The sequence below is a fragment of the Henckelia pumila genome, chromosome 1 (assembly GCF_033568475.1).
Source record: "Henckelia pumila isolate YLH828 chromosome 1, ASM3356847v2, whole genome shotgun sequence".
In the NCBI taxonomy this organism is placed as follows: Eukaryota; Viridiplantae; Streptophyta; class Magnoliopsida; order Lamiales; family Gesneriaceae; genus Henckelia; species Henckelia pumila.
In genome coordinates, this window is record NC_133120.1 from 59,905,976 (window position 1) to 59,932,884 (window position 26,909).

Consider the following 26,909-nt stretch of genomic DNA (forward strand, 5'->3'; position numbering starts at 1 on the left):
CATTTCCAATGAGTAGGATGTCATCAACATAAAGTACTAAGAATGTCACAGCATCCTTAACTACTTTCTTGTACACGCATGGTTCCTCCGGATTCTTGATGAAACCAAAATCTTTTATTGTTTCATCAAATTTTTGGTTCCAACTTCTTGATGCTTGTTTTAGACCATAAATTGATCTCTGAAGCTTGCATACCTTATGCTCGCTTTCCATGGATGTGAACCCCTCAGGCTGCTTCATATAGATTTCTTCCTTAATGTCTCCATTAAGAAAAGCAGTCTTCACATCCATTTGCCATATCTCATAGTCATACCATGCAGCTATGGCAATAAGGATTCTTATGGACTTGAACATTGCAACTGGTGAAAAAGTTTCATCATAGTCAACTCCTTGTCTTTGAGTATAACCTTTTGCCACCAATCGCGCCTTGTAGGTCAATACCTTACCATCAGGCCCAAGCTTTCTCTTGTAGATCCATTTACACCCTATTGGAACAATTCCATCGGGAGGATCTATTAAAGACCAAACTTGGTTTGTATGCATCGAATCTATTTCCGACTGCATAGCTTCAAGCCATAAATTTGAATCCACATCAGAAATTGCTTCCTTGAAGTTTCTTGGATCACATCCAACATCGGGTTCATCTTGATCCCCTTCAAGAAGAAGACCATATCGAATAGGAGGTCTAGAAGTCCTCTCGGATCTTCTAGGTGCAGGCGTGTCCAGCAATGGTTCCTGAGGTGTAGGATCGTTATTTTGTATTTCGGGTTCTTCTCGAATTTCTTCGAGTTCCATCATCTCGCCTTTCTTATCCAATAAGAACTCCTTCTCCAAGAAGGTGGCATTCCTTGAAACAAACACCTTTGTTTCAGCAGGATAATAGAAATAATATCCGATTGAATTCTTCGGATACCCTACAAAATAACATAAGCTGGATCTACTATCCAACTTATCTCCCACTGTCCGCTTCACGTAAGCAGGACATCCCCAAATCCTCAAGTATGAATACTTAGGAGCTTTGCCATTCCATAACTCGTATGGTGTTTTGTCCACTGCTTTAGTGTGGACGTTGTTCAACAACAATACCGCCGTTTCAAGCGCATAGCCCCAAAACGAAGGTGGAAGCTCAGTGAAGCTCATCATGGATCGAACCATGTCCAACAATGTTCGATTACGACGCTCCGATACACCATTCAGCTGTGGTGTCATAGGAAGAGTCCACTGAGAGAGAATCCCATTCTCTTTCAGATAGTCCAAAAACTCGGTACTCAAGTATTCTCCACCTCGATCCGATCGAAGTGCTTTAATACTTTTACCTAGCTTGTTTTCTACTTCAGCCTTGAATTCTTTGAACTTTTCAAATGCTTCAGACTTATATTTCATTAAATATAAATACCCATACCTAGAATAATCATCAGTAAAGGTAATGAAGTAGGTGTGGCCATATTGAGTACCAACTCTAAATGGACCACAAACATCTGTATGGATCAAATCCAACAGATTTTGACTACGCTCAGGTTTCCCCTTAAAAGGAGATTTAGTCATTTTTTCTTTCAGGCAGGATTCACAAGTAGGTAGAGAGTTAATATCAGACATATCAAACATGCCCTCTCCCACTAGCTTGTTCATCCTCCTTGGGGAAATATGACCTAGCCTAGCGTGCCAAAGGTTTGCCGGGTTTTTACTATCGATTTTCCTTTTGTTTGTTGTTGCCAGTTTATCAACATAATTTATTGGAACGTCTTTTAGTTTTAAGTTATATAGATCATTTTCAAGTTGTCCATTTCCAATCAAACATTCATTCTTGTAAATATTGCGAATCCCATTCACAAAATTGCAAGAATAACCATCTCTATCAAGCATAGAAACAGAAATAATGTTTTTAATCAAATCCGGAACAAATAAAACATCTCTCAAAAGTAACTTAAAACCGTTCTGCAAAATTAAATAAATATCTCCCACAGCTTTAGCTTCAACTCTAGAATCATTTCCGAGCCTCAGCTGGGTCTCACCCATTCTAAGCCTGCGACTTCTTGTCATCATTTGCAACTCATTGCAAATATGAGATCTACATCTGGTATCCAATACCCAAGAAGTAGTATTAAGAAAAATATTTATTTCAATGTAAAACATACCCTTTGCAGTTCGCAACTGCTCGAGGTATTCCTTGCAGTTACGTTTCCAATGACCGGGTTTCTTGCAGTAATGGCAAACTTGTTTAGACTTGTCCAATTTTGCATGTAACATTTTGCCTTGAGATCATGGTCCAACCATTTCTCTAGTTCGGCCAACCTTTCGGCAGTTACATTAGCCGAGGCTGTTTTCGGAGAAGCCTTTTCTAACACTTAGAAAATCTTTTCCGAACTTAGGACAATCTTGACTTTATGGAACCATTCCGTATAGTTGCGCCAGAAAGTTTGTTTTGTTCGAGAACATGTGGATTACGAATTCATTGTAATGAAATACTGAGTTGAAACAGACAATAATCGATGATTGTTTAATGAATTTACTAAGACATAAAATAGGCGAAATTTATTTTATGAATCTCACTCCCACTATTTTAACGATTTCACAACCCTCTAGTGAAAACGGGAAACTGTTTTCCTTAGTGAGAACATGGAGTCCAATTGACAAACTATGGTCCCGAATAATATCAGCCAACCATAATTTTCAAAAGGTAGAGCCCAATTGCTTCCAAAGCAACCTCCATGTTTTTTACCTCATGTCCAATAAGGGCCCAATAATATGACGCCGTTTATTGTGACATGTCAAGATGACCCATCAATATTAAGTTGTGATGGACGGTCGCCATGTGGATCCCCCAATAATATGAGCCGATCCCATGGGAGTTCCACCCAACTTACAACATGTGTCGATCCAATGTACAGCTTTCCGACGAACGGGCCCCCCCAATAATATGAGCCGGACCGTATCCGCGGGTAGCATCTCATACATTGATCGTTGATGGAAGGTAGGAACATTTAAACAAATTTAAATTTCCTTTATTTATCTTGATATCAATTTTAAATCATATTTAAAATGAGGGATTTTAATTATGAAAATTTGTCTCATCATTTTTAAAATTTTGTATGCTTGCCGGATTCACACAATTTTGTCTAAAACATGCATACAACAATAATATCACATATTATATAGGATGATCGATTCCATTTCTAATCGACCCGTGGTTGCCAATCACGAGTCTTAGTCCAATCCTAGGTAATATGCAGTATGCAATGCAATCCTATTACATTTGCTTCCAATTTACATTTCTTCTGTCTTTATTGTCTGCTGGGCCCACCTCCATCTTCAAATCTTGATCTCCCACTAAATCTAATGTATTTACAATAAATAACAATGACAAGTAGGGGATACATTTTTAAGGGGTGGGAACGGGCCATAAACCAAGCCCACTTTTATTACATATGACATTCATATTGGGCCATAAACCAGGCCCATTAATAAAACCAACAACAATAAAACAAATGTAAATTCCTAACATACACCTACAAAATTGGTATGACAATCGATCATCCTTATCCAATAACATTTAATTCAAAATTATTTATTGGAAAACATGCAATGGCATTTTAAATTTAAAAAGATAAAATCATATCTCATACATAAAATCTTATTTTACATATAAAATCATATTTTATCTTTTTTATCAAATAAAATCATATTTTATCTATAAAATCCAATTTTATACATAAAATCATATTTTACTCAATATATCCATAAGATCATATCTTATCATCAATTGTACCAAAAATTAATTAATTTCAAAATTCAATTAAAGGATAAAATATTAAAATTTTCCAAAAATTCAAATTTATCCAAAAATCAATTTTAAAATTTTCGGACTCGAACAATTCGATCCGACGCCTCGTGGACCAATCAAAACAACTTTCGATCGGACCAAAAATAGAATTTTAACATATTAAAATTTAATTTAAAAAATAAAAAATAATTTTTCCCGCGGGCCGCCCGGGACGTTCCCGGGCCGGGCAGCGACGATCGCTGCCCTGGGCAGCGATCACATCGCTGCCCATGGGCAGCGCCGTGCGCCGCCCTGTGCAGCGCCCAGCGCTGCGCAGGGCAGCGCCGTGCGCTGCCTGGGGCAGCGACCATCGCTGCCCCTCCCGGGCAGCGATCCAATCGCTGCCCGGGTTTTTGCCCGAAAAAAAATATTTTTATTTTAAAATATTTATTTTGTTTCAAAAACCGAGGCCTAAAAAATTTTTGTACAATCGATTAATTTAATCGCTTGATCTGAGCAACCTGGCTCTGATACCACTGTTGGAGAACGCGGCTTTCAGATCAAACAAGATTGATACCCGGTGCAGCGGAAGTTTAAAAATTTGTATGGAACGATTCCATATTGGGTATTAAATCTTTACGATTAAATTGTGTGTGTAAAAATTTAAATAACAATTATAAATTTTTACCTTTAATCTCGAATCGAGATTTTGGACACCAACAGATTTCTCTGCTCTTGTTGTATCTCCCTGGAACCGATGGACGAACTGTTCTTCAATCAGGTCCACGAATAGAGATTTAATCCCTCTGATAGATTGCACTAGAAAATCTATCAGAAGTTTTCTACGAAGAGATTAACGAATTTGATTCGTTAAACCAGACTGTAATTCAAAATCACAGGCTGGATTTTTCTGACAGAGAGAGGGAGGGGGGCGGCCACCTTTTAGAAAAATACTTAGGGTTTTCGAAAATTGTGACATCTTGTGTGTAATTTCTGTACTGCAATAACTTATTTATAATGTAGGCCACTAACAGCTTAGGGCCCATTAGTCATAAGTTCAGGCCCGACAAGCAAAGCCCGCATGTTCAGAAATTAATATAAAATTCATCGTGACTCCGATTGATAAACCGATTTCACCAATGTGCACAGAAACCATTTCTGCACCTTTTAAAGTCAAGATAAATTTTTCTGAATCCGAATTCAGTGATTTCCAAAAATGGCCATCCCTATGTCATTTTAGGAAATCTTACTCCTCTACTCTTAAATAAGAAGTCCAACTTCTTCGTTCATTAAATTTAACTCTTTAAATTTAACTATCTCAACGGGGATTAAAAATCCATCACACTGTGTGACCCTCAATGGTTCAGGGATACAGCTAGCCGTGGGCTCACAACTCCTTGTGACTCGGAACAACAATTTCCGACTTGCCCATCGAATCATGGTATGAGCGCCTAGCAACATCGCCCCATGATTCCCTAGGTATCACTGATAGTGCCTACAAGAACCAGTAGATTTTGGTTAGCGTACAGTACGGTCCCTTCATCCATATATCCCGATCGAATCAACAACCATTGGTATATCGAGAGTCGCTCGAGATTCGATAACTATGCAATGCATCTTGAAGATCAAATAGTGACATCGCATGTGCTACTAAGAAACCATTTCTTAAATCACATCATGTACTCTGGCCAGAGATTCGTCACACTAATATCTCCTCAGATCGCATAGGATATCCACACTCGCAAGTATGTGGTGAATCCTTGACAACAAAGCATCGACTCCTATATGTGTTGTAACTATACCCAATCCCGACACCTGATGACCCCAATAGAGTCGGTAAACGAGTCAAAATACAGTACTAGCATATAGAGTCTCAATGATGTCTCAAGTAGTAAGGACTAATGGTGTACAACCAAAACCGCGGACTATATCCACTCGATAAGTGATAACCACTTGGAAAGTTCGGATAGGGTAGTTCGATCATTCATCATATGAATATCCATTTGCATGCTTCGAACATCTCTATGTTCCTTACCAATGAAACGTGGTACTCTGCATCGCAAATGCTAGTCTCAAGCTCGAGCGATCCTTATCCTTATTATCGGACGGCTCAATCGACTAGGAACAGTTTAGAATATACAGTGACTATAAGATGTGTTTCATGATAGACATCCCCATGTTCTACCACATCTTACATACACTATAGTATATTCAAGGTCTTTATCAAAACAACAATAGTATATCACAATATTACAATATGAAGAAAGATAAAGTCATTGCCATTAATAAAAATGTAAATTATATTAAACAAAAGATTGTTTATACAAAGAGTCATCAAAACCCTTAGCCACAAGTTGGCTCACCGGGCACCCACTCTTTCAGAGTATGTGCTATGTGTTTTACCATATTTTACTGCTTTGGCACATGCATGTTTTTACACTAGACTGCATCTCGTACGATGTGAGTCTTGACAGTTTTCATATGCGATGAGTATCTCCTTATGGATTCGGGTCAGGTTTTGGGGAGGCTTGGCCTCTGGTTTTGATATCACTGGGAGCGACCGTGATAGCGGAGTAGACACTACAGTGATGAGAGAATATATGAGTACCCCACGGACTAGCTATCTGGCACGATACTGTGTATTCATCGGCGCCTTTGAGCAGACTATTTTACTAGGGTTTTAAAAGTCATTTATATGCTGCAAATATTTTATATATCATTGCTTTCGTATTGAGCGTAGTCGCTCACGTCTAGTATTTTCTGTATGTCTGGACACCCCATTCGACGGGGCAGACGTCCGACGACTTGGAGTAGTCGGTGACAAGAGAGGACACCAAGATTAGTTGTAGGTTCTATAAGATTAATTCGATTGGGTTGTATATCGAATTTATTTAACCGGTTGTATTATGTCGGTCAGTATTTATTTAAGCTTTCCGCAGTGTATTTTGATTAGTGTTAATTGCATGCTTAATTATGCTCTTAATTTCTGATTAGTAGTGGATCCGAGTTGGGTCACTACAGGATCGGAGCTTCCGATCGAGGTCTAAAAATAGGGGTTCCAAGGATCTCATTTTCACACCAATTCCAAAACCTCTCATCTTTTGTAATGGCTCGATTTTAAGGACTCCGGGATTCTTTTATAAATATTTGGAGTAGGTAGTAGTATTTTTATAGTTAGACAATGTCCATAGTAGTGGCTAAGCAGCGGAGCTTTGGCGAGGTGTCGAGGGGTCGTAGCAGAGCTGTGCCCAAGCTCTGGTGAATTCGACATCAGCGGACTGACGATGGACGCAGGTATAGCTGTAGCTTCTTATAGAAAATAAGGAGTATGCTATATTTTAATTAAGGCTTTTGGAGCATGTTAGATGATGCATGGTTATATTGAATTATAGTGTTGCATGGTAGGCTTGAAACTTAGATGGGTGCTTCTAGGAACTGTCTTAGAAAGGTACGTAAGCACTGACTGAGATTGCGAGCGGGTTTGCATGCTTATGTGTTGCATATTATCTGACATGATGCATGCTATTGCTTTGAAATATTATGTTGCATGTGCATTTCTTATTGAGTCTGTATCTCATTTGAGATAAGCTAGCGTAATAGGGTGCTCAGCCCTTGTTAGGACGATTAGACACTGATAGTCACCATGACCGACGGGTCTGTCGAACTCTAGTGATCCAGAGACATTTGGTCCACGGCCTGTTAGGAATGAGTGGTTGGGGTCCGGCAGTTTGAGTCCTAGCGGGTACAACTCATGTCCTAAGCGCCATTCTGAGTGAATTTCTGATTTGTTACTCATATATGATACATGTTCTTTACATTACATTGCATGCATCATATATGTATGTTTACTCGTGCTAGCGTACTGAGCTTTAGCGCTCACGTCCAGTTATTTTTTGTTTTCTGGACACCCCTTTCGATGGGGCAGTTACATGTTAATTTCTCTCATCGATTTGGAGATTATGTGGCAACTAAGGCATGATTGTAGGGTTAGCCACTAGGTATTAAGTTATTTTTCGCAGTTATTCTGAGTATGATTAATTGTGTTTTTAATTGCATGCCTAAAGCTTTTGATTAGTAGGTGAACACGGTGCGGGTCAATACAGGTTATAACAAAATTCTTTTGCTGCCCACTACAACACCACTGTCCGTGTCTGCCGACGCCGACAACGGACACTGCAACTTCTGTGGCGTCTGCTGTCCTCTAGTGCAGACCGTGCAAAATATTTTGTAGGGTCTTTCGTTAGTGATGGCGTTTTGATGTATTTTTTCAACATTTTTTAAGACTGATTTGAAATTATCTACTATATACAAAAATAATATATATATATATTTATATATAATACTTAAAAATACAAACAATAGCTACTATGGCGTGCTAATTTTACATAGGATAAAGTCACGCTCGGAAACATGGTGCAAACTTTTCAACAAAAGTATACATATAAAAAATGTATACATATTGATTAAATGGAATAATTAACCTGAAAGCTCCATCATCATGACATGATGATGTTATCATCATTTGACCGTTCCAGAAGAACTGAAGGAGTTTTCTTGTTCACACTTATATAAATAATTATCGAAATAAAACTATCGTTCAATAAATATGAAAATTTTCATAATATGGACAAAAATATCTTTTTATCACGTATGTGAAAGCTTTTATTTAATTCTTTATATTTACATAAATAATTTTTATATAGAAAATCTCAGGAATGTAAAATAAAAAATACAAATAAAAAAGTGGGTTGTAATACTTTATAGATGATGATACTATATATTTTAATTTGAATATAAAGTACTGTTATTTTAAGTAAATTAAATTATGTTATTTCTTTGGAAAATAAAAATATGGATGGGGTATGACTCCTAGTGCGCGTACACACCTACGCTATGCAATTTCTCTATATATATAGAGATCATGCCTTCATTTAGAGAGAAGGCCACAAAACATCAGCTTTTGTATGATTTCTTTATATAAACTTCTGCAGTTGAATCTTAAGAAACCGACAATTCCCAGAATCAGCAATATAGAAAGAAAAACAATCTCTTGGTCTTCGATAAAAATCATGTCTTTGTCGGAAGAAAACTTGGGATTTGAGCAACCGAGATTGGTTTCCAAGAAATTGTTGGCCAAGTCACAGAGTGAAGGTGACGGCGCTGTATCTATGAGAAGCATTGGAAGGTATTGGTGTTCGATATTGATGTTTTCTTGATTTGTATGTAAATTGTCTGATGGGCATTTTTTTTTCTGTTTTTTTGTTTTTGCCTGTTTTGCCGTGTGTTTTCCCTGAATTTTGGTGGCCTTCTATTATTTTAGTAGAATTTTCCAAGTGGGAAATCCCTTTTAGATTGTTTTGATGTTATTTTCAAAATGTTTGAGAGGTTCTTGATTGGGATATTGGATTATCAATGGCTTAAAGATATTGGTTTGGTTGACATTATTTTCAGGCAAGAATTGAAGTCTCTGGATCCATTCCTCATGCTGGATGAATTTTCAAGTAATATCCTACGATATGCTGTTGTTTTCCTTGCGTTGACTAAGTTTTTCCAATCAGTTCATTGCACCATTCAGCAATCTTGATTTCATATCGGATTGGATTCATGGATTTCGACTAGATGGATTTTTCAAATCCAAGTTTGAGAATTTGAATATCTTCTTTGGATTCGGATCTTTGTAAAATGTAGTCATTTGAAATTTATTAGTTTGAACATTCTTTAGACCGAAATTAATCCCAAGTCCAATCCGAATTCAACGATCTGAAATAGAGGTTTCGACTTCTATTTCATTTTCTTATCAAAAATATGTTTTGTTTCCTAATTTATGTAAATTTGACTCCACAGTTTCACCTCCTGCTGGATTTCCTGATCATCCACACCGTGGTAATTTGAAGCTTTTCAATATGTCTCAGTTTTTATCCTTTCGAAATTGTGAATAAATCATAAATCTCAAGCCGTACCGCATTTTGCATTACAGGTTTCGAGACTGTTACATACGTGTTGCAGGTAACTTGGTTATCTAGACACCCTATTATGTCGATGGTCTGTTTGTTTTAAATGAGAATATCGAACTCAATTTTGTCTTCATATAGGGAGGTGTCACTCATCAAGATTTTGCTGGGCACAAGGGTACAATACATGAGGGCGATATTCAGGTAATGGATAACGAATTCTTAGGGTTGCTATCTAAGAAAGACGTATCAATATAGTCCTATTTGTTCCCCCTCTCCATTGTGTATTTTAAAATTCTCTTGAATGGAATCATGCAGTGGATGACAGCAGGGAGAGGCATGGTTCATTCGGAAATGCCTGCAGGGGATGGCCCTAACACCGGTCTACAGCTGTGGATCAATCTCGCTTCCAAGGATAAAATGTGAGTTCTTTTCTTTCTTTTTATGTACATGAAGAGAACTAATGTATGCACACTTTGAAGTTTGATTCGTTGGACATTGCATTGAGTCAGCGGTTCGAATTAGCAGTACACTTCTTAAGTATGTTTGTTGGATTTGCTTGTATAAGTTAGTTGACAGTAGGATTAGAAAAGCCACACAAACAATGTTCTGAATAGTGTGAGTCGTTAAACTTTTTATATTTCGTTGAATCGTACTGGAAGATAATTGATATCTAGGACATATTAACAAATTTGGCCAGTGCGCAGAGATGTAATAAACGACTGCCTCACTCAGCTATCTGAATAAAGTATGCCCTTTATGCATTGGCACATGTTCAGTTGAAGGAATGCAACTTGATATTCTTCTATTTTCCTGTACTAAGAGATAGGAAGTGTCATAAAGAATTAAACTCCTCTGTATACAATTAACGACAATCCTCCTCGTTGATAATTTTCAGGATTGAACCACGGTATCAAGAATTACTCGATAAAGAAATTCCAAGGGTGGAAAAAGATGGAGTTTCCGTTAAAATTATTGCAGGGGAGTCCATGGGGGTCCAGTCTCCGGTATATACACAAACCCCGACAATGTTTCTCGACTTCACAGTGACACCAAATGCTCAATACCAACAAGTTATCCCCAAGTCATGGAATGCCTTCGTCTACGTACTAAAAGGTGAAGGAGTCTTTTGCACCCCGAATTCTCATCCTACATCCGCACACCATATCCTCGTCTTGGGTCCTGGTGATGGCCTTAGCGTATGGAACAAATCTTCGACACCATTGAGGTATATTTTGGTCGGTGGGCTACCGCTCAATGAACCGGTTGCTCAACATGGTCCTTTTGTCATGAATTCACAAGCTGAAATCGAGAAGACTATCGAAGATTATTTCTATGGGAGGAATGGGTTCGAAAAGGCGAGGTACTGGAGATCTAACTGAAAAATATTTGTGTTTGTCTATTCTTACCAATCATAAACTTTACCAAACCCAGAGTCTGAAGATGATATATCCCACATGTATTGGTTTGGTGCTAAAAATAAATTATGGGGTTCGTTGCATTTATGTGATCTTTATTCTTGAAAGTGATGTATCTCTTTATTTTCCTTGTATTGGTTCATAGTTTGGAAGGTGATCTCAATATTAATAAAATATGTTTCTCTTCTTTAGTTAGATCTTTTAGCATAAACGTATTGCAGTAAAATTGATAAAATTTTTGATTGAGCAAAAGACTTCATTTTTACGGGATAACCCCCAACCGCACTAACCTTTTTTTTTTTTTTTTTTTTTTTTTTTTTTTTTTTTTTTACGTGCGAATTCGCGACCGCTATCTTTTGGTACGCTTTGAGTAAACTTTCGGAAGTCTGCAAACTACGTCAGTAAGGTAAACCAAACTAGGCAAGCCGTGTGTGACAGACTAATTCAAAGTGTTGGCAGGGAGAATCGAACTCCTGAACTATGTTCAAAAGTTCACCTTTCATGTGTGTACCTTTGACTTTTAGTACCCATTTCACCTAGTGCGGAATTCGTTTGATCACTGAATTGAAAAACAAAAGAATGTGGCAAAGGGATTTGGATCCCCTACCGTGGCATCAGTGGTGATGCTGTGGGGGTAAACGAACCCCAAAAGCCCAATTTTCTTTTTCTTTTTGTTTGTTTTTCTTAATATATTTTAACTCTTTTTTCCCTTATTTTTTGGATTTTATTTCAAATTTCTTCTATATCAAAATATTATTTTTTATATTTTGTCATATATATATATATATATTTCATATTTTTTGTTTCTTCTAACCGAATTTCTTCTAAAATCGATATAATCGAACCAAACTAAACGCGGTTCGTTTGATCGGCAACCGCATTAAACAATTTAGTTTTTAAAACTATTTTCAAAATAAAAATTATAAAATTAATAATTGAATATGTGATTTTTATGATAGTAAAACCAGTGTTCTAAAAGGCGCCGCCTAGGCGGTGACCCACCTCCTCGCTTCCTTGCTAGGCTATGCCTCTAGGCGTTTTCCGCCTAATCTTCCCGCCTAATCTTCCGCCTACTATTTTATAAAAAAATTAAAAATAAAAAACTAAAAAAGAGAAATGCAACGCGAGAAACAAACACAGAAAGAAAGAAGAAGCGCACAAAATAAAGTCAAACAAAAAATTAAATCTCATATTACATACGAAAACTTGATATCTATTAATATTTATGTTTTTGTTGTTGTTATTATTATTATTAAAATTTTATAAGAGTTTGGTAAAAAAACTAAAAAACATAAGATATAAAAATTATATTTTATAGTAAAACTCATGAATATTTCAAGTTATTTATTATTTAAGTTTTTTAAAAAAATCGCCTATGCCCCGCCCCGTCTAGGCGGCTAGGCGCTAGGCGGTGTGTCACCGCCTGTCTACCACCTAGCGCTTTTTAGCACATTGAGTAAAACAAATTATGCTTGAGAAAATAAAAAAAATAAGAAAAAGATTAAATATATAAACATTAACAAATACCGTATAAAAAATCAAAATATAATTAATTATTTATAATTATGTTAATTCGGTAAATCGACTTTTTTTTTTATGGAAACCAAAAATCGAACCCAATAATTGAAATTTTATAAAAATAAAACCGAATTTTTTAATTAACCGAACCGAATTTTTTGTTCGGTCGGTTAATTCGGTTTAACTGATATAATGTTCACTCTTAATTATCTTGAAACCATTAATTTCAATAGAGTAGGTATCCGACTCATGCAGAGGGATCCTATTCAGGGTCTAACTTTTTTTATTAATTTCAATAGAAATTTATCTAATACACATTTTTAATCAATTCTTTTTCTTTCTATGTCAGTTAAAATTAAAGCACACATCATATAAATTATTTATTTGTGTTTCTATATTAACAATAATTATATTGGTGCATTATTATGTAGTATTGAAATATAAATTATAAGAAAAAAATGATATTGATGCCCTTAAAAAATATACGAGTCTAATCCGACCCGAGCCCAATAATCCATATTTTTGGAAATATACTTTGAGGTCCATCTAGTCTTATTTTATGAAAATCTCAGCCCCAAAAGGGTCCAATATCTAGAACCTTCCAGTACTCTCGGACACATGAAGATCTGCAACAGATAAAGACAATATCTTATGAATTCAAGATTTGATATGATTTCAGACTCATCAAGTAGAGTCCTACTCTAACACATGTTCTACCTTGACAAGGTAACCTACCCCTCCAAGCCCCTATAAATACAGGTATGATTCATGGTTTATTCATTCATCTCTTCTATTCACTTCTTGTTCACACATTCACGCACGCATATTCTTTTGTTCTTACTTTTAGTCAAGCTCTTTCACTTTTGAGCACTGACTTAGGCATCGGAGGGGTTACGCCGAAACACCTTCGGCGCCCCCTAACTTAGCTTTTGTCTGTGCAGAGCACGTGCTACCCGACCCAACCCGGTTTATTGAAGATTTGGAGATTCGCTCTACCAGACGGAACCCGGAAGAAAAAATCGACATTACAATTGGCGCCGTCTGTGGGAATTTGAAAACAAAGGGTTAAGATGGTGAGTACAAGAGAAGAAACAAATTTTGGATTCTCGCATGGCTTGCACATCAGAAACTTACAAAAATCATTGAAATTAATTGAACCGTCGGATCGGGTTCAAATTTTGTTTGCATATTCATGAATATGTTTTCTAAGATCTGAACGGTGGAGATCGTGATTGGTTGTCTTTAGAATCATATCTGGATGGCCGAACAGATTCCGCTCTCTCGCACAGCTTCTATGTATTCTTCGTGGGGCTTGCATATCACAATATTGAAGAAATCACAGAAATTAATTGAACCGTCGGATCGAGTTCAAATTTTATATAAATATTCAAAAATATGTTGTCTAAGATCTGAACGGTGGAGATTGTGATTGGTGGCCTTTAGAATCAGATCTGGACCACCGAACAGATTCCGCTCTCTCGCACAGCTTCTATGTGTTCTTCGCGGGGTTTGCATATCAGAATCTTTCAAAAATCACATGAATTAATTGAACCGTCGGATCGAGTTCAAATTTTATATACATTTCACAAATATGTTTTCTAAGATCTGAACGGTGGATATTGTTATTGGTGGCTTTTAGAATCAGATCTGGACCGCCGAAGAGATTCCACTCTCTCGCACAGCTTCTATGTGTTCTTCGCGGGGCTTGCATATCAGAATCTTGAAAAAATCACAGGAATTAATTTAACCATCGGATCAAGTTCAAATTTTATATAAATATTAAGTAATATGTTTTCTAAGATCTGAACGGTGAAGATTGTGATCGGTGGCTTTTAGAATCAGATCTGGACCGCCGCACAGATGCCGCTCCCTCGCACAAATTCTATGTGTTCTATCAGAATATTGCAAAAATCATAAGAATTAATTGAACCGTCGGATCGAGTTCAAAGTTGAACATCTTGATACTGATTTTGGACGGTGGGGATCAATTTTCATTGCTACATCAAGTCGGTTATTTGATCAAAGAATATAAGATTTTATCTTACAATCCAAAGTCATGTCATCGACAACGCATGAATGAGATAAATATTTCAATCATCTTTATGTTCGAATTAAATTATTAAATTTTTATTTATTATCATTATTAATAATATTCTGAGGCATCTTCTACTATCAAAATTACATGTTTGTTTTCTTGTGATCAAATTTGTTGAACTTCTCTCCCCTTGTATTTTTGTTTGGGTTATTTTATGACATCGGACATGCAATCTCGATGTAAGACCCAATTATATCACATTGTGCATGCAATCTCGCTGTAAGGCCAAATTATATCATATCGGGCATGCAATCTTGCAATAAGGTCCTATTCTACAACATCGAGCGTGTAATCTTGCAATAAGACCCAATTTATGGTTCAACAATGTAAAAGTTCGGGCAGGTCCGGCATCATAAATCCACTCCGGTGGTGCTCAAAACAAAATCCTCTCCGGGGGTGCTTAACCAAAATCCTCTCCGGGGGTATTAAACCAAAATCCTCTTCGGGGGTATTAAATCAAAATCCTCTCCGAGGGTGCTTAACCAAAATCCTCTCCGGGGGTGCAAAACCAAAATCCTCTCCGGGGGTATTAAACCAAAATCCTCTCCGGGGGTATTAAATCAAAATCCTCTCCGGGGGTGCTTAACCAAAATCCTCTTCGGGGGTGCAAAACCAAAATCCTCTCCGGGGGTATTAAACCAAAATCCTCTCCGGGGGTATTAAATCAAAATCCTCTCCGAGGGTGCTTAACCAAAATCCTCTTTGGGGTGCAAAACAAAAATCCTCTCCGGGGGTATTAAACCAAAATTCTCTCCGGGGGTGTTAAACCAAAATCCTCTCCGGGGGTATTAAATCAAAATCCTCTCCGGGGGTGTTAAACCAAAATCCTCTCCGGGGGTGTTAAACCAAAATCCTCTCCTGGGGTATTAAATCAAAATCCTCTCCGGGGGTGTTAAACCAAAATCCTCTCCGGGGGTACTAAACCCAAACCCACTCCGATGGTACTCAAAAGCCCGACCAGTTCGGCACTCACCACGCCATTCGTGGTCAAATAAAAGCCCAACCAGTTCGGCACTCACCACGCCATTCGTGGTCAAATCAAAGACCGATCAGTTCGGCACTCACCACGCCATTCGTGGTCAAATAAAAGCCCGATCAGTTCGGCACTCACCACGCCATTCGTGGTCAAACCAAAGCCCGACCAGCTCGGCACTCACCACGCCATTCGTGGCCTCCATCAAAATCCCATCCGGTTCGGGAATGTTACTTGTATTTGGTTAATATAAGAGTTCTTACATGGGCTCGGGATCCGACCAGACCACATGATCTAAAATTCATACTTCTTTTAGACCAGTAGGGGGAGGTACTATTGATGCCCCTAAAAAATATACGAGTCTAATCCGACCCTAGCCCAATAATCCATATTTTTGAAAATATACTTTGAGGTCCATCTAGTCTTATTTTATGAAAATCTCAGCCCAAAAAGGGCCCAATATCTAGAACCTTCCAGTACTCTCGGACACATGAAGATCTGCAACAGATAAAGACAATATCTTATGAATCCAAGATTTGATATGATTTCAGACTCCTCAATTAGAGTCCTACTCTAACACATGTTCTACCTTGACAAGGTAACCTACCCCTCCAAGCCCCTATAAATACAGGTATGATTCATGGTTTATTCATTCATCTCTTCTATTCACTTCTTGTTCACACATTCACGCACGCATATTCTTTTGTTCTTACTTTTAGTCAATCTCTTTTACTTTTGAGCACTGACTTAGGCATCGGAGGGGTCACGCCGAAACACCTTCGGAGCCCCCTAACTTAGCTTTTGTCTGTGCAGAGCACGTGCTACCCGACCCGATCCGGTTTATTGAAGATTTGGAGATTCGCTCTACCAGACCGAACCCGGAGGAAAAAATCGACATCATCAGATATAATAAAATTTGACAAAATAAAAAAAAGAATTAGAATGCATACTAAAAACAAAAGGTAAAAAAAGAGAAATAAAAACCCCAAAATTTTAGCGAAAATAAAAACCCTAACAATTAAAAAAATTAAAGAATCAAAATATATATATTTTTAAAAATAATAAAAAAAATTGGGCTGTTGGGGTAAACGTTGTCACCCCCACAACATCCCCTACTGTGGCATCAATTGTGCTGTTGGGGTAAACGCTGTCACCCCCATAGCATCCCCTACTGTGGCGATGCCACAGTAGTGGATCCAAATCCGTGGCGAAGATTGAATCGCTGATAAATTAAGATATTTAGTTTTAGGTATCATTTTCGTGCTCGATTGGAAGGCTTATTCTTTATATGACATATATTGGATATTTCAAAATAATTATGTTTTTTCTGATACGGTGTCAGACAATATAAGTAAAAAATATATATAAATAAGAAATATAGGGCCGAGCGACCCTACCGCAAAATGCTATCTCAAAAGAGACTCAGCTCAACATGAATATGCACATACAACATAATATATCAAAACAGTAAAACATGCATCATGACACATAAAATACAACATATAAGTATGCATACTCGCTGGCTATCTCAGTCAGTACTTATGTACCCTACTAAGACAGTTCTAATAACACAAGTCTAGGGTCCAAGCCTACAAAAAGATATTTATCATATCACTAATACTGATTTTAAAATCTTAACTAAGCTAATAGATAATCTCTAATACCAATAGGATCTAGGGTTATGTCTACATCCATAGTCAGCCTTTTTCTGTTGAAAGCCTTAATTCCTGGGAACAACTCTGTTGCAGCTATGGAAACGCTTCCCTAACGCCCGAGCCTCGCTTTGATGGCTGGAATCGCCCAAGAGAATACCAAAAGAGGGAAAAAAACTTCTGAGAGGGTGTTTGGCTAAGCTTATTAAAAATAACTTATAAGTTGTAGGAGCTTATAAGCTGTTTTAGGAGCTTATAAGCTGTCAGGTCTTATTTTAAAAATAAGCTGTTAAAGTGTTTGGGTGAACTTATTCTAAACAACTTAAATATATTGATGTGTTTGGTATTATAAGATCTTTTTATTGTCAAAATTACCAAAAAGGTATAATATTACGAAAGTAATGTAAAATAGTAATATATATACAAAAATATTTTAAAATTTATTATAAATGTTAAACATATATTAAAAACATTAAAAAAATTTAATTATAATTTTAAAATTTTTTTGATAAATTATGTACAAAAAATGGGCAAAGGGCAGGGTGGGAATTTAATAAAATATATAAGGATAATATGGAAAAGTAAAATATAAAAATAAGATCTTTTCTAAAAAAGTAGGGGTCACCTTACTTTTTTAAAAACAGCTTATAAGCTGTCAAACAACTTATTTTGACAGCTTATAAGCTGTTTGACAAAAAAATTACCAAACAGATTTAAATAGCTTATAAGCTATTTTCAAGAGCTTATAAACTCACCCAAACACCTTCTAAATTAGCAAGGAAATTGTGAGCCTCACATGCCCTATTTATAGGAAACGTTTGGAAGCTTCGATCCCTCGATCGGAAGCTCCGATCTCTACATGCATGCCACGTTTCGAACTGTCCAGTTCGGAAGCTCCGATCTCTACTTCGTAAGTTCCAATCTCAGGCATGTGTCTGCATGTCCAAACACTGGCGACACATCACTAGTGCACATGGCCTAACCTTCGGAAGCTCCGATCTTACGTTTGGAAGATCGAAGCTCACCTTTTGCTTCCGATCTCTGCCGTTATGGTTCGGTGCTTCCGAACCACTTCGGAAGCTTCGATCTCTTTGGTGGTTCCGAAGTTCTAATTTCACATCTTGGATCCGATTAATATCTTGGCTAATTTAAATTAGTATCTTTTAATCATGTTAAACCATTAAGCTCGTAAAATGGGGTACGGGTTACTATAGTGACCATTTCAAAACTCTAGGGAGTTTTAGAGATTGACTTAGATGGAACAATATTCAAAATGTATATAGTTTTTTGGAGTGCATAACCCAAACATTAGTTAGACAAAGAATAATAACTTGACATTGATCTCATCATGTCAAGCAGATTTCGATTTCTTCTTTCGGCTATACCATTTGTTTATGGTGTCCCAGGTGCAGTGATCAGTAACAATATTCCATTTTCAATCAAGTGGTCCTTGAATTCATAATCCATGTACTCTTCTTCTTGATATGATCGAAGAGTCTTGATTGATTTGATGAGTTGATTTTCTACTTCATCCCAGAAATGTTTGAACTTTTTGAAAAAATTCGAACTTGTTTTTCATTAAATATGCATATGGATCTACAATAATCATCAATGAATGTGATGAAATATTTGTAGCTTCCTCTTGCTTTGACATTCAAAGGTCCACATACATCGGAATGCATAATTTTTAGAGGTGCCCTTAGCTCTTTCACCTTTGGCAAAAAATTGTCTTGTGGTCATCTTTCCTCCAATATAGGACTCACTAACTGCAGAAATCCAACTTTTAGCTCCTTCAAAGGACCATCATTTACTACTATTTCTATCATTTCTACATTAATATGATCAAACCTTAAATGCCACAAATTTGTGTCATTATTTTCATCAGAAATATTTCTTCTTTTAGGGGTTGGTTTAGCGACTTTGAACATTTAACTTTCAAGTAAATTATGTGAAATTGTCTTATTAAAAAATATCATTCTCAACATAACCCGAACAAATATGCATATCATTCTTATTAATTGAAACAAAGTCAATGGAAAAAGAAGAAGAAATAAATTATTTATGCAACTTTGAAACTGAAGTTAAATGGTGTTGGAAACATGAATAAAATAAAATTTTCAAAATCAAATATTTATTATTCTTAAATGACAGATGCACTGTCTCATGCATCTGCCATAATTGAAAATATTCCCACACTACCTAGTATCGTTATGAAAGCTCCCCTTTCAAAATCCTTGGACGACTCCAACATCTGTGAAGAACACAAACTTGGTTAGATGCTCCTGAACCAATCATCCAGCTCGAGAAGTCATTCTCAACAAAGCATCTTTCCATGATTAGTAAATCTAATTTACCTTGTTTCTTCTTTTGTTTCAGCTCATCAAGGTAATTCTTACAGTCCTTTTCCAATGCCCATCCACATTGCAATGCAAAAAATTTCCCTTTGGTTTAAATTTAGATCCCTTCTAATTTTTTTCTTTTGGATGTTTTTCTTTCCCACAAACTTTCCCACATTTTTTTTTATTTTTGTTCTTAGAAGAAGAAGCCTTTCCCATAACCATTAGATTCGACAAAATTTTCCTTTTTATTTTTATCATATATCAGAGATTCATAACTTTGCAGCCGATTCAGAAGTTGTGTCATATTATAGACCCAATGATTCATCACTTAGTTTGTCCTGAATTGGAGAAAAGCAGGAGAAAGTGTTTCCAAGGTCATGCCAACTCGAGTCTTTTCATCTATGTTCACACCATTGATTTAAGCATAATTAAAATGATTAATCAGTTTCAACATATGCTCATGGACTGAAGAATCGTTCTTCATCTTCTAGTTCATAACTGCTTTCACAGCTTTATGACGGGCTTGTTTAGATGGACTTTCAAACATTTGTTGTAGAGATTCCATAATTTTTTTAGTAGTCTCTAAGGTTTCATGCTTAGATCTAAGCACTTCATTTATTGTTGCTAACAGGTAGCAACGTGCCTTATTGTTTTCAATAAATCAATTGTTGTGATCTTGTGAGACAGTCCTTGAAGCATTGGCTGGAGTCATTAATTGGAGGAAAATTCTCCTTAAGGACAAAATGATAACTTTCATTGATCATGAGGATATTAATGTTGCTTTTTTCATTTAACGAATTTTTCACCAATCAAAATTTAACTCTCATTGATAAGTAAGTCAATACTAAAATACGTTTTAAAATTCTATCTCATTGAAAGAAAACCTTGTTATTGTAATTAGTAGAACCCTCCGTAGGGGGAACATAATTAAAGTGTTTCAAAGCACTACTAAAAACTTACGATATTTTTCAAACAGTGAGACCGAAGGTTAATATTAATATTACCCGCTCTCACTTGTTATTTTACAAAAGATGTAATTTATTTATAAAATAACTCTTATTTGATAATATATATTGAATTTAATCATTTTAAACCACCAAAAAATAAAATAACTCTTATTTTAAAATTTTAAAAAATTTAGAATTATACAAAAAATGAGTGCATCACAAAAGAATACACTAAAAAAGATTATTACTCGCGTTATGTTATATATGTAAAAGCCAACAGAGATTCCAAATTTACTCTAAAAAAAAAAAAGAGATTCCAAATTTAATATCATTAAATTGACGACGTGTCATACAGTCCAAGAACACGTGTGGAATGAATGATTAGGGGTGGTTTCGTACAGTATATCGCATATCGTACCGAATATCGCATACCATGTCGAAAATTTTTGGTACCGATATCGTACCCATCGAAATTTTGGTATGACATAAATCCATACCGTACCGAATGCCGAAATTCAGTACGGTATCGGTATGATACCGTGTATACCGATTTTTAAAATTTTTTTTTAAAAAAAATATATCGGTATACCCGGTATCATACCGATACCGTGTATACCGATTTTTTTTCGGTATACCAAACTATCGAAAAATTAAAAATCTTATACCGATACCGATATCGAAATTTTCGGTACGGTAAAGACGGTATGACGGCATTTCGAGGGCGGAATGACCGTTATTCAAAAAAGTTTTTGAAAGAGTGGGTGCCCGGTGAGCCAACTTGTGGCTAAGGGTTTTGATGACTCTTTGTATAAACAATCTTTTGTTTAATATAATTTACACTTTTATTAATGACAATGACTTTATCTTTCTTCATATTGTTATATTGTGATATACTATTGTTGTTTTGATAAAGACCTTGAATATACTATAGTGTATGTAAGATGTGGTAGAACATGGAGATGTCTATCATGAAACACATCTTATAGTCACTGTATATTCTAAACTGTTCCTAGTCGATTGAGCCGTCCGATAATAAGGATAAGGATCGCTCGAGTTTGAGACTAGCATTTGCGATGCGGAGTACCATGTTTCATTGGTAAGGAACATAGAGATGTTCGAAGCATGCAAATGGATATTCATATAATGAATGATCGAACTACCCTATCCGGACTTTCCAAGTGGTTATCACTTATCGAGTGGATAAAGTCCGCGGTTTTGGTTGTACACCATTAGTCCTTACTACTTGAAACATCATTGAGACTCTATATGCTAGTACTGTGCTTTGACTCATTTACCGACTCTATTGGGGTCATCAGGTGTCGGGATTGGGTACAGTTACAACACATATAGGAGTCGATGCTTTGTTGTTAAGGATTCACCACATACTTGCGAGTGTGGATATCCTATGCGATCTGAGGAGATATTAGTGTGACGAATCTCTGGCCAGAGTACATGATGTGGTTTAAGAAATGGTTTCTTAGTAGCACATGCGATGTCATTATTTGATCTTCAAGATGTGTTGCATAGTTATCGAATCTCGAGCGACTCTCGATATACCAATGGTTGTTGATTCGATCGGGATATATGGATGAAGGGACTGTACTGTACGCTAACCAAAATCTATTGGTTCTTGTAGGCACTATCAGTGATACCTAGGGAATCATGGGGCGTTGTTGCTAGGCGCTCTTACCATGATTCCATGGGCAAGTCGGAAATTATTGTTCCGAGTCACAAGGAGTTGTGAGCCCACGGCTAGCTGTATCCCTGAACCATTGAGGGTCACACAGTGTAATGGATTTTTAATCCCCGTTGAGATAGTTAAATTTAAAGAGTTAAATTTAATGAACGAAGAAGTTGGACTTCTTATTTAAAGAGTAGAGGAGTAAGATTTCCTAAAATGACATAGGGATGGACATTTTTGGAAATCACTGAATTCGGATTCAGAAAAATTTATCTTGACTTTAAAAGGTGCAGAAATGGTTTCTGTGCACATTGGTGAAATCGGTTTATCAATCGGAGTCACGATGAATTTTATATTAATTTCTGAACATGCGGGCTTTGCTTGTCGGGCTTGAACTTATGACTAATGGGCCCTAAGCTGTTAGTGGCCTACATTATAAATAAGTTATTGCAGTACAGAAATTACACACAACAGGTCACAATTTTCGAAAACCTAAGTATTTTCTATCAATAGTGGCCGCCCCCCCTCCCTCTCTACTCGGTAAAATCCAGCCTGTGATTTTGAATTACAGTCTGGTTTAACGGATCAAATTCGTTAATTCTCTTCGTAGAAACTTCTGATAGATTTTCTAGTGCAATCTATCAGAGGGATTAATTATCCGTTCGTGGACCTGATTGAAGAACAGTTCGTCCATCAGTTCCAGGGATATACAACAAGAGCAGAGAAATCTGTTGGTGTCCAAAATCTCGATTCGAGATTAAAGGTAAAAATTTTATAATCGTTATTTAATTTTTACACACACAATTTAATCGTAAGGTTGATACCCATTATGGAATCGTTCCATATATAAAATTTTAAACTTCCGCTGCACCGGGTATCAATCCTAATTGATCTGATCGACGCGTTCTCTAACAGTTTTCCCCACAATTATAAAATTGACACACAAAAAGCACTCAAAACCCTCCAAAAACTCGAGCCATTCGGTGTTTCCAAACACTGCAGTCTCCAAGGAGGCCGAGTAACGATCGAGCCACTAAAAGAAATTTACGTTAGGCATTTGCAACCAACACTCTTTTCACGATTTCGACTCATTTTCCATAAGTGACCTTATATATGTTTTCACCAAATAATTTTTATGATTTATGAAAAAAATTTTATTCCTTGATATTTTCGGCCCTTGTATTAATTGATATTATTAGATTTTGCTTTCTAGATAAGATAAAATATATGGTAAATATCCTGAGTATGTATCGATTATGTTAAAGATATATTTGCCTAAGTTTAAATCATGTCTTGATAAGGTGATTAGTTGATATAATATAATTCGATATTATCAAGATTTGATTTGCAAGATTTGATAGAGTTTATTTCCTACTAAAACATGTTTCCTTATTCATGTAGGACTCTATCTAAGGAAATCTTCAAGATTTGAATGCTAATCTATAAAAGGGGATTTCACGCACAAGATGAGAATACTTCAGACGATAATATACTGCGCATACTCTGAAGAATTTGAAGAACTCCGAAGCAAGGTTTGCAACCATCGTTGTTGCATGTCCTCGTGTTGCCGTTCGTGTTGAAGACATCAGAGACAACACTGTGGGAACTGTGTTATTGAAGATCTTTTCTGTTTCTTCAATTTAGGCTACGGGAGTTGCATCCAATTTCTTTTATACTCTGTTGTATTTTAGGATGCAAGTTTGATTTCTCAACTTGTTGAGAAATTTAGGATTTAATGACTTTTCGTAAAATTACTAGGATTGCTTTGTAAGACTGGTCTTACGTTTACTAGTAATATTTAGCCCTAAGAAACCCGCACGAGTTTTTATACTCGTGCAAAATTAATTACTTGTGTTTTATTTACGCTTTAAATTTCCGCTGCACTGTGTTGTCTGTGGTGTTACAACACAAAGCACAACACTGCCTATTTTACATAACCAACCACGTACACCGTTTCTTTCAATTTAAAATTAGACCTTTTAACTATTTATTCATGCGCAATTGGTAGCTCAAGATCATCTTTCTCTTAATATATACTATCTCACTCAGTACTGTTTTTGATTGAGATTTAACAACATATATAAGGTTCAAGCTCGTTATTCCTTTAGTCTCTTTAAATTTGATGAAGTGTAGAACATATATATTTCCATGGGATATATTATAGATTTACTCTTTAGTCCTTACTTGAAGATGTTGGTAATCTCGTCGGTGGCCAAGTTAATAGTTAAATTATGAAAAAATAGTTACCCATTAACTTCTTTATTTTTGGTTCTTATCCATTGATTTTTGAAAGTTTGGTTTTTGTACACTAACTTTTAATTTTCGGCTATTATGAAAAAAAAAATTCATTTTTAAGAGAAAATTATTTTTTTGTCGTGTAACTTGCACGATTTTTGTTTTTGACTCTATTATCAGTCAATTCATAGTTCTAATCCACTAATTTATCATATATATTTTTTTCAATTTGAGTTTTTTCATCAAAGTGCTGACGTGACATCGAACGTAATAGCATTAATGTTTATTGTCACGTCAGTATTTTTCGATGATATGCCATAATATTTCAATTATATGTCATATTTTTCGATATAAAAATGACTAAAAAAATACAAAGTAGTGAACTAACCTAAGTGTATAAATATTCTTGTAACTCTTGGAACTAAGCTAATTAATTAAATGAGTCGGAGTCTTAACCAACAACCTATCGATAGAACGGTGAAAAAAATTGTTCATTAGTCATGCAATTAATTTGATTTCAGGCATCGACACCTAGTTCAAATTAATATTAATTGCTGTAGGTGTGCTTAAGTGTGAAAATTAAAAAAAAAAAAAAAGAAAAGAAAAGAAAAGAAAAGAAAAGAAAGACAACACAACATCTAGTTCTAATTAGATCTTAGTCACCAAGCTCCTGAAAACTCAATCATTAAGAACTCTTTGTTTTTGTTTTTGTTTTTTCCTGTAGCTAGTATTCATATTGATCAATATCGGGGATGGAGCTAGACAAATTTGTTATAGGATGAAAATGATTTTTTATTAAAAAAAGAAAATTTAATATAATTGAAAGAAAAATATGTTTTGGCGTATAAGACATAAAATCCCTTCAATTATTTTCTTTTTAATTAAATTTGATTTGATATGTTTTGTCTTTATTAGACTTTTTATATCCTTAATTATAAATATTGTTATCTTTTAATTAAGTTGATGATTGATATCTGATATCTCAAGTTTGATTTAAACAGATTTGTTTACATATTGTAAGACTCTATCAAAAGGAAACAAGGTCATTTATTTAGACCGTGAAGATTGATGCGTACAAACAGAACAGAGAGAACAACCGTGAACTATAGAGAAAAGAGACGTAGAGAATTATTGATGGATTTTCGGTTGAAGAATCCCTACCGCCGTTCAGTGTTGTCTGTGTTGTCACACAACACCAGTACACAACATCGTGGTTACTAGGGGTGCAATCGAGTCAAGTCGAGCCGAGTATCATACTACTCGAGCTCGAGCTCGACTCGTATTTGACTACTTGAATTCGAGCTCGATCGAGTAATTATTTTTGTACTCGAGCTCGAGCTCGACTATAGTTCGAGTTACTCGAGCTCACGCTCATGCTCGAAAAATAAATAAATAAAGCTCGACTCGTATTTGACTACTTGAACTCGAGCTCGATCGAGTAATTATTTTTGTACTCGAGCTCGAGCTCGACTATAGTTCGAGTTACTCGAGCTCACGCTCATGCTCGAAAAATAAATAAATAAATAAATATATATAAATAAATAATATATGAATAAATAAATATAATATTATATATAGTATATTTATATATTTATATATTATATTATATTATATATATACATATATATGATCGAGTAGCTCGCGAGCTACTCGATCACATACATTGAAAGCTCGAGCTCGAGCTCGGTTAAACCAAGCTCAAATCGAGTTTTGACCAAGCTACTCGCGAGCTGCTCACGAGTGGCTCGGCTCGTTTTCACCCCTAGTGGTTACTGCCGAGTGAAGATCATTCAAACTTTTACTTGCGACTTTAATTCTCCTACTGCACCATGTGGTTTTCTATACATGTTTTATAGTTGTTAGGATGTAGTTTTAATATCTCAATTGTTTGAGATATTTCATCTTTTCTTTTACACTTTCTAGTTTTCGTTTTCAATATAGGATTGAATTTAGAGTGTTGTTTGGGTTTCTCAACATGTTGAGAGATCTAAATTTTATAGGAATTACTAGGATTGATTTTTGTAATTGGATATTACTTTATTCTAGTAATTGTTTTTTGCCTTGTGGTATTGTACAAGTGCTCGCACTTGTGCATAGTAATTCGTGTGTTAATTGTTATGATGATAGGATAAAAATCATATCATATCTTTATTTATATTTTAGAGATATATTATAATATTGCATGGATATGAATGATCTAGTAGACTTATACAATAAAATTCTATATGAACTACGACTCTCTTCCTATAAATAAGGGGTCTCTAACCCTTATTACGGTAACCTTTTCTTCAACTCTTTCACACACTCTTACACATCTCATATATGTATTTTCTATACGCTTT

General features: G+C 35.9%; 1 protein-coding gene across 1 annotated transcript; it reads left to right on the top strand.

Annotated features, from left to right (window-relative positions):
- The first annotated feature begins 8,680 nt into the window (after positions 1–8,680).
- Positions 8,681–11,322, top strand: LOC140883934 (pirin-like protein). Its single transcript, XM_073290561.1, has 7 exons — positions 8,681–8,943; positions 9,210–9,259; positions 9,603–9,641; positions 9,736–9,764; positions 9,851–9,913; positions 10,028–10,131; positions 10,608–11,322. The coding sequence occupies exons 1-7, from the start codon at positions 8,723–8,725 to the stop codon at positions 11,089–11,091; spliced, it is 990 nt and encodes a 329-aa protein (XP_073146662.1). The 5' UTR covers positions 8,681–8,722; the 3' UTR covers positions 11,092–11,322.
- The last annotated feature ends 15,587 nt before the right edge of the window (positions 11,323–26,909 follow it).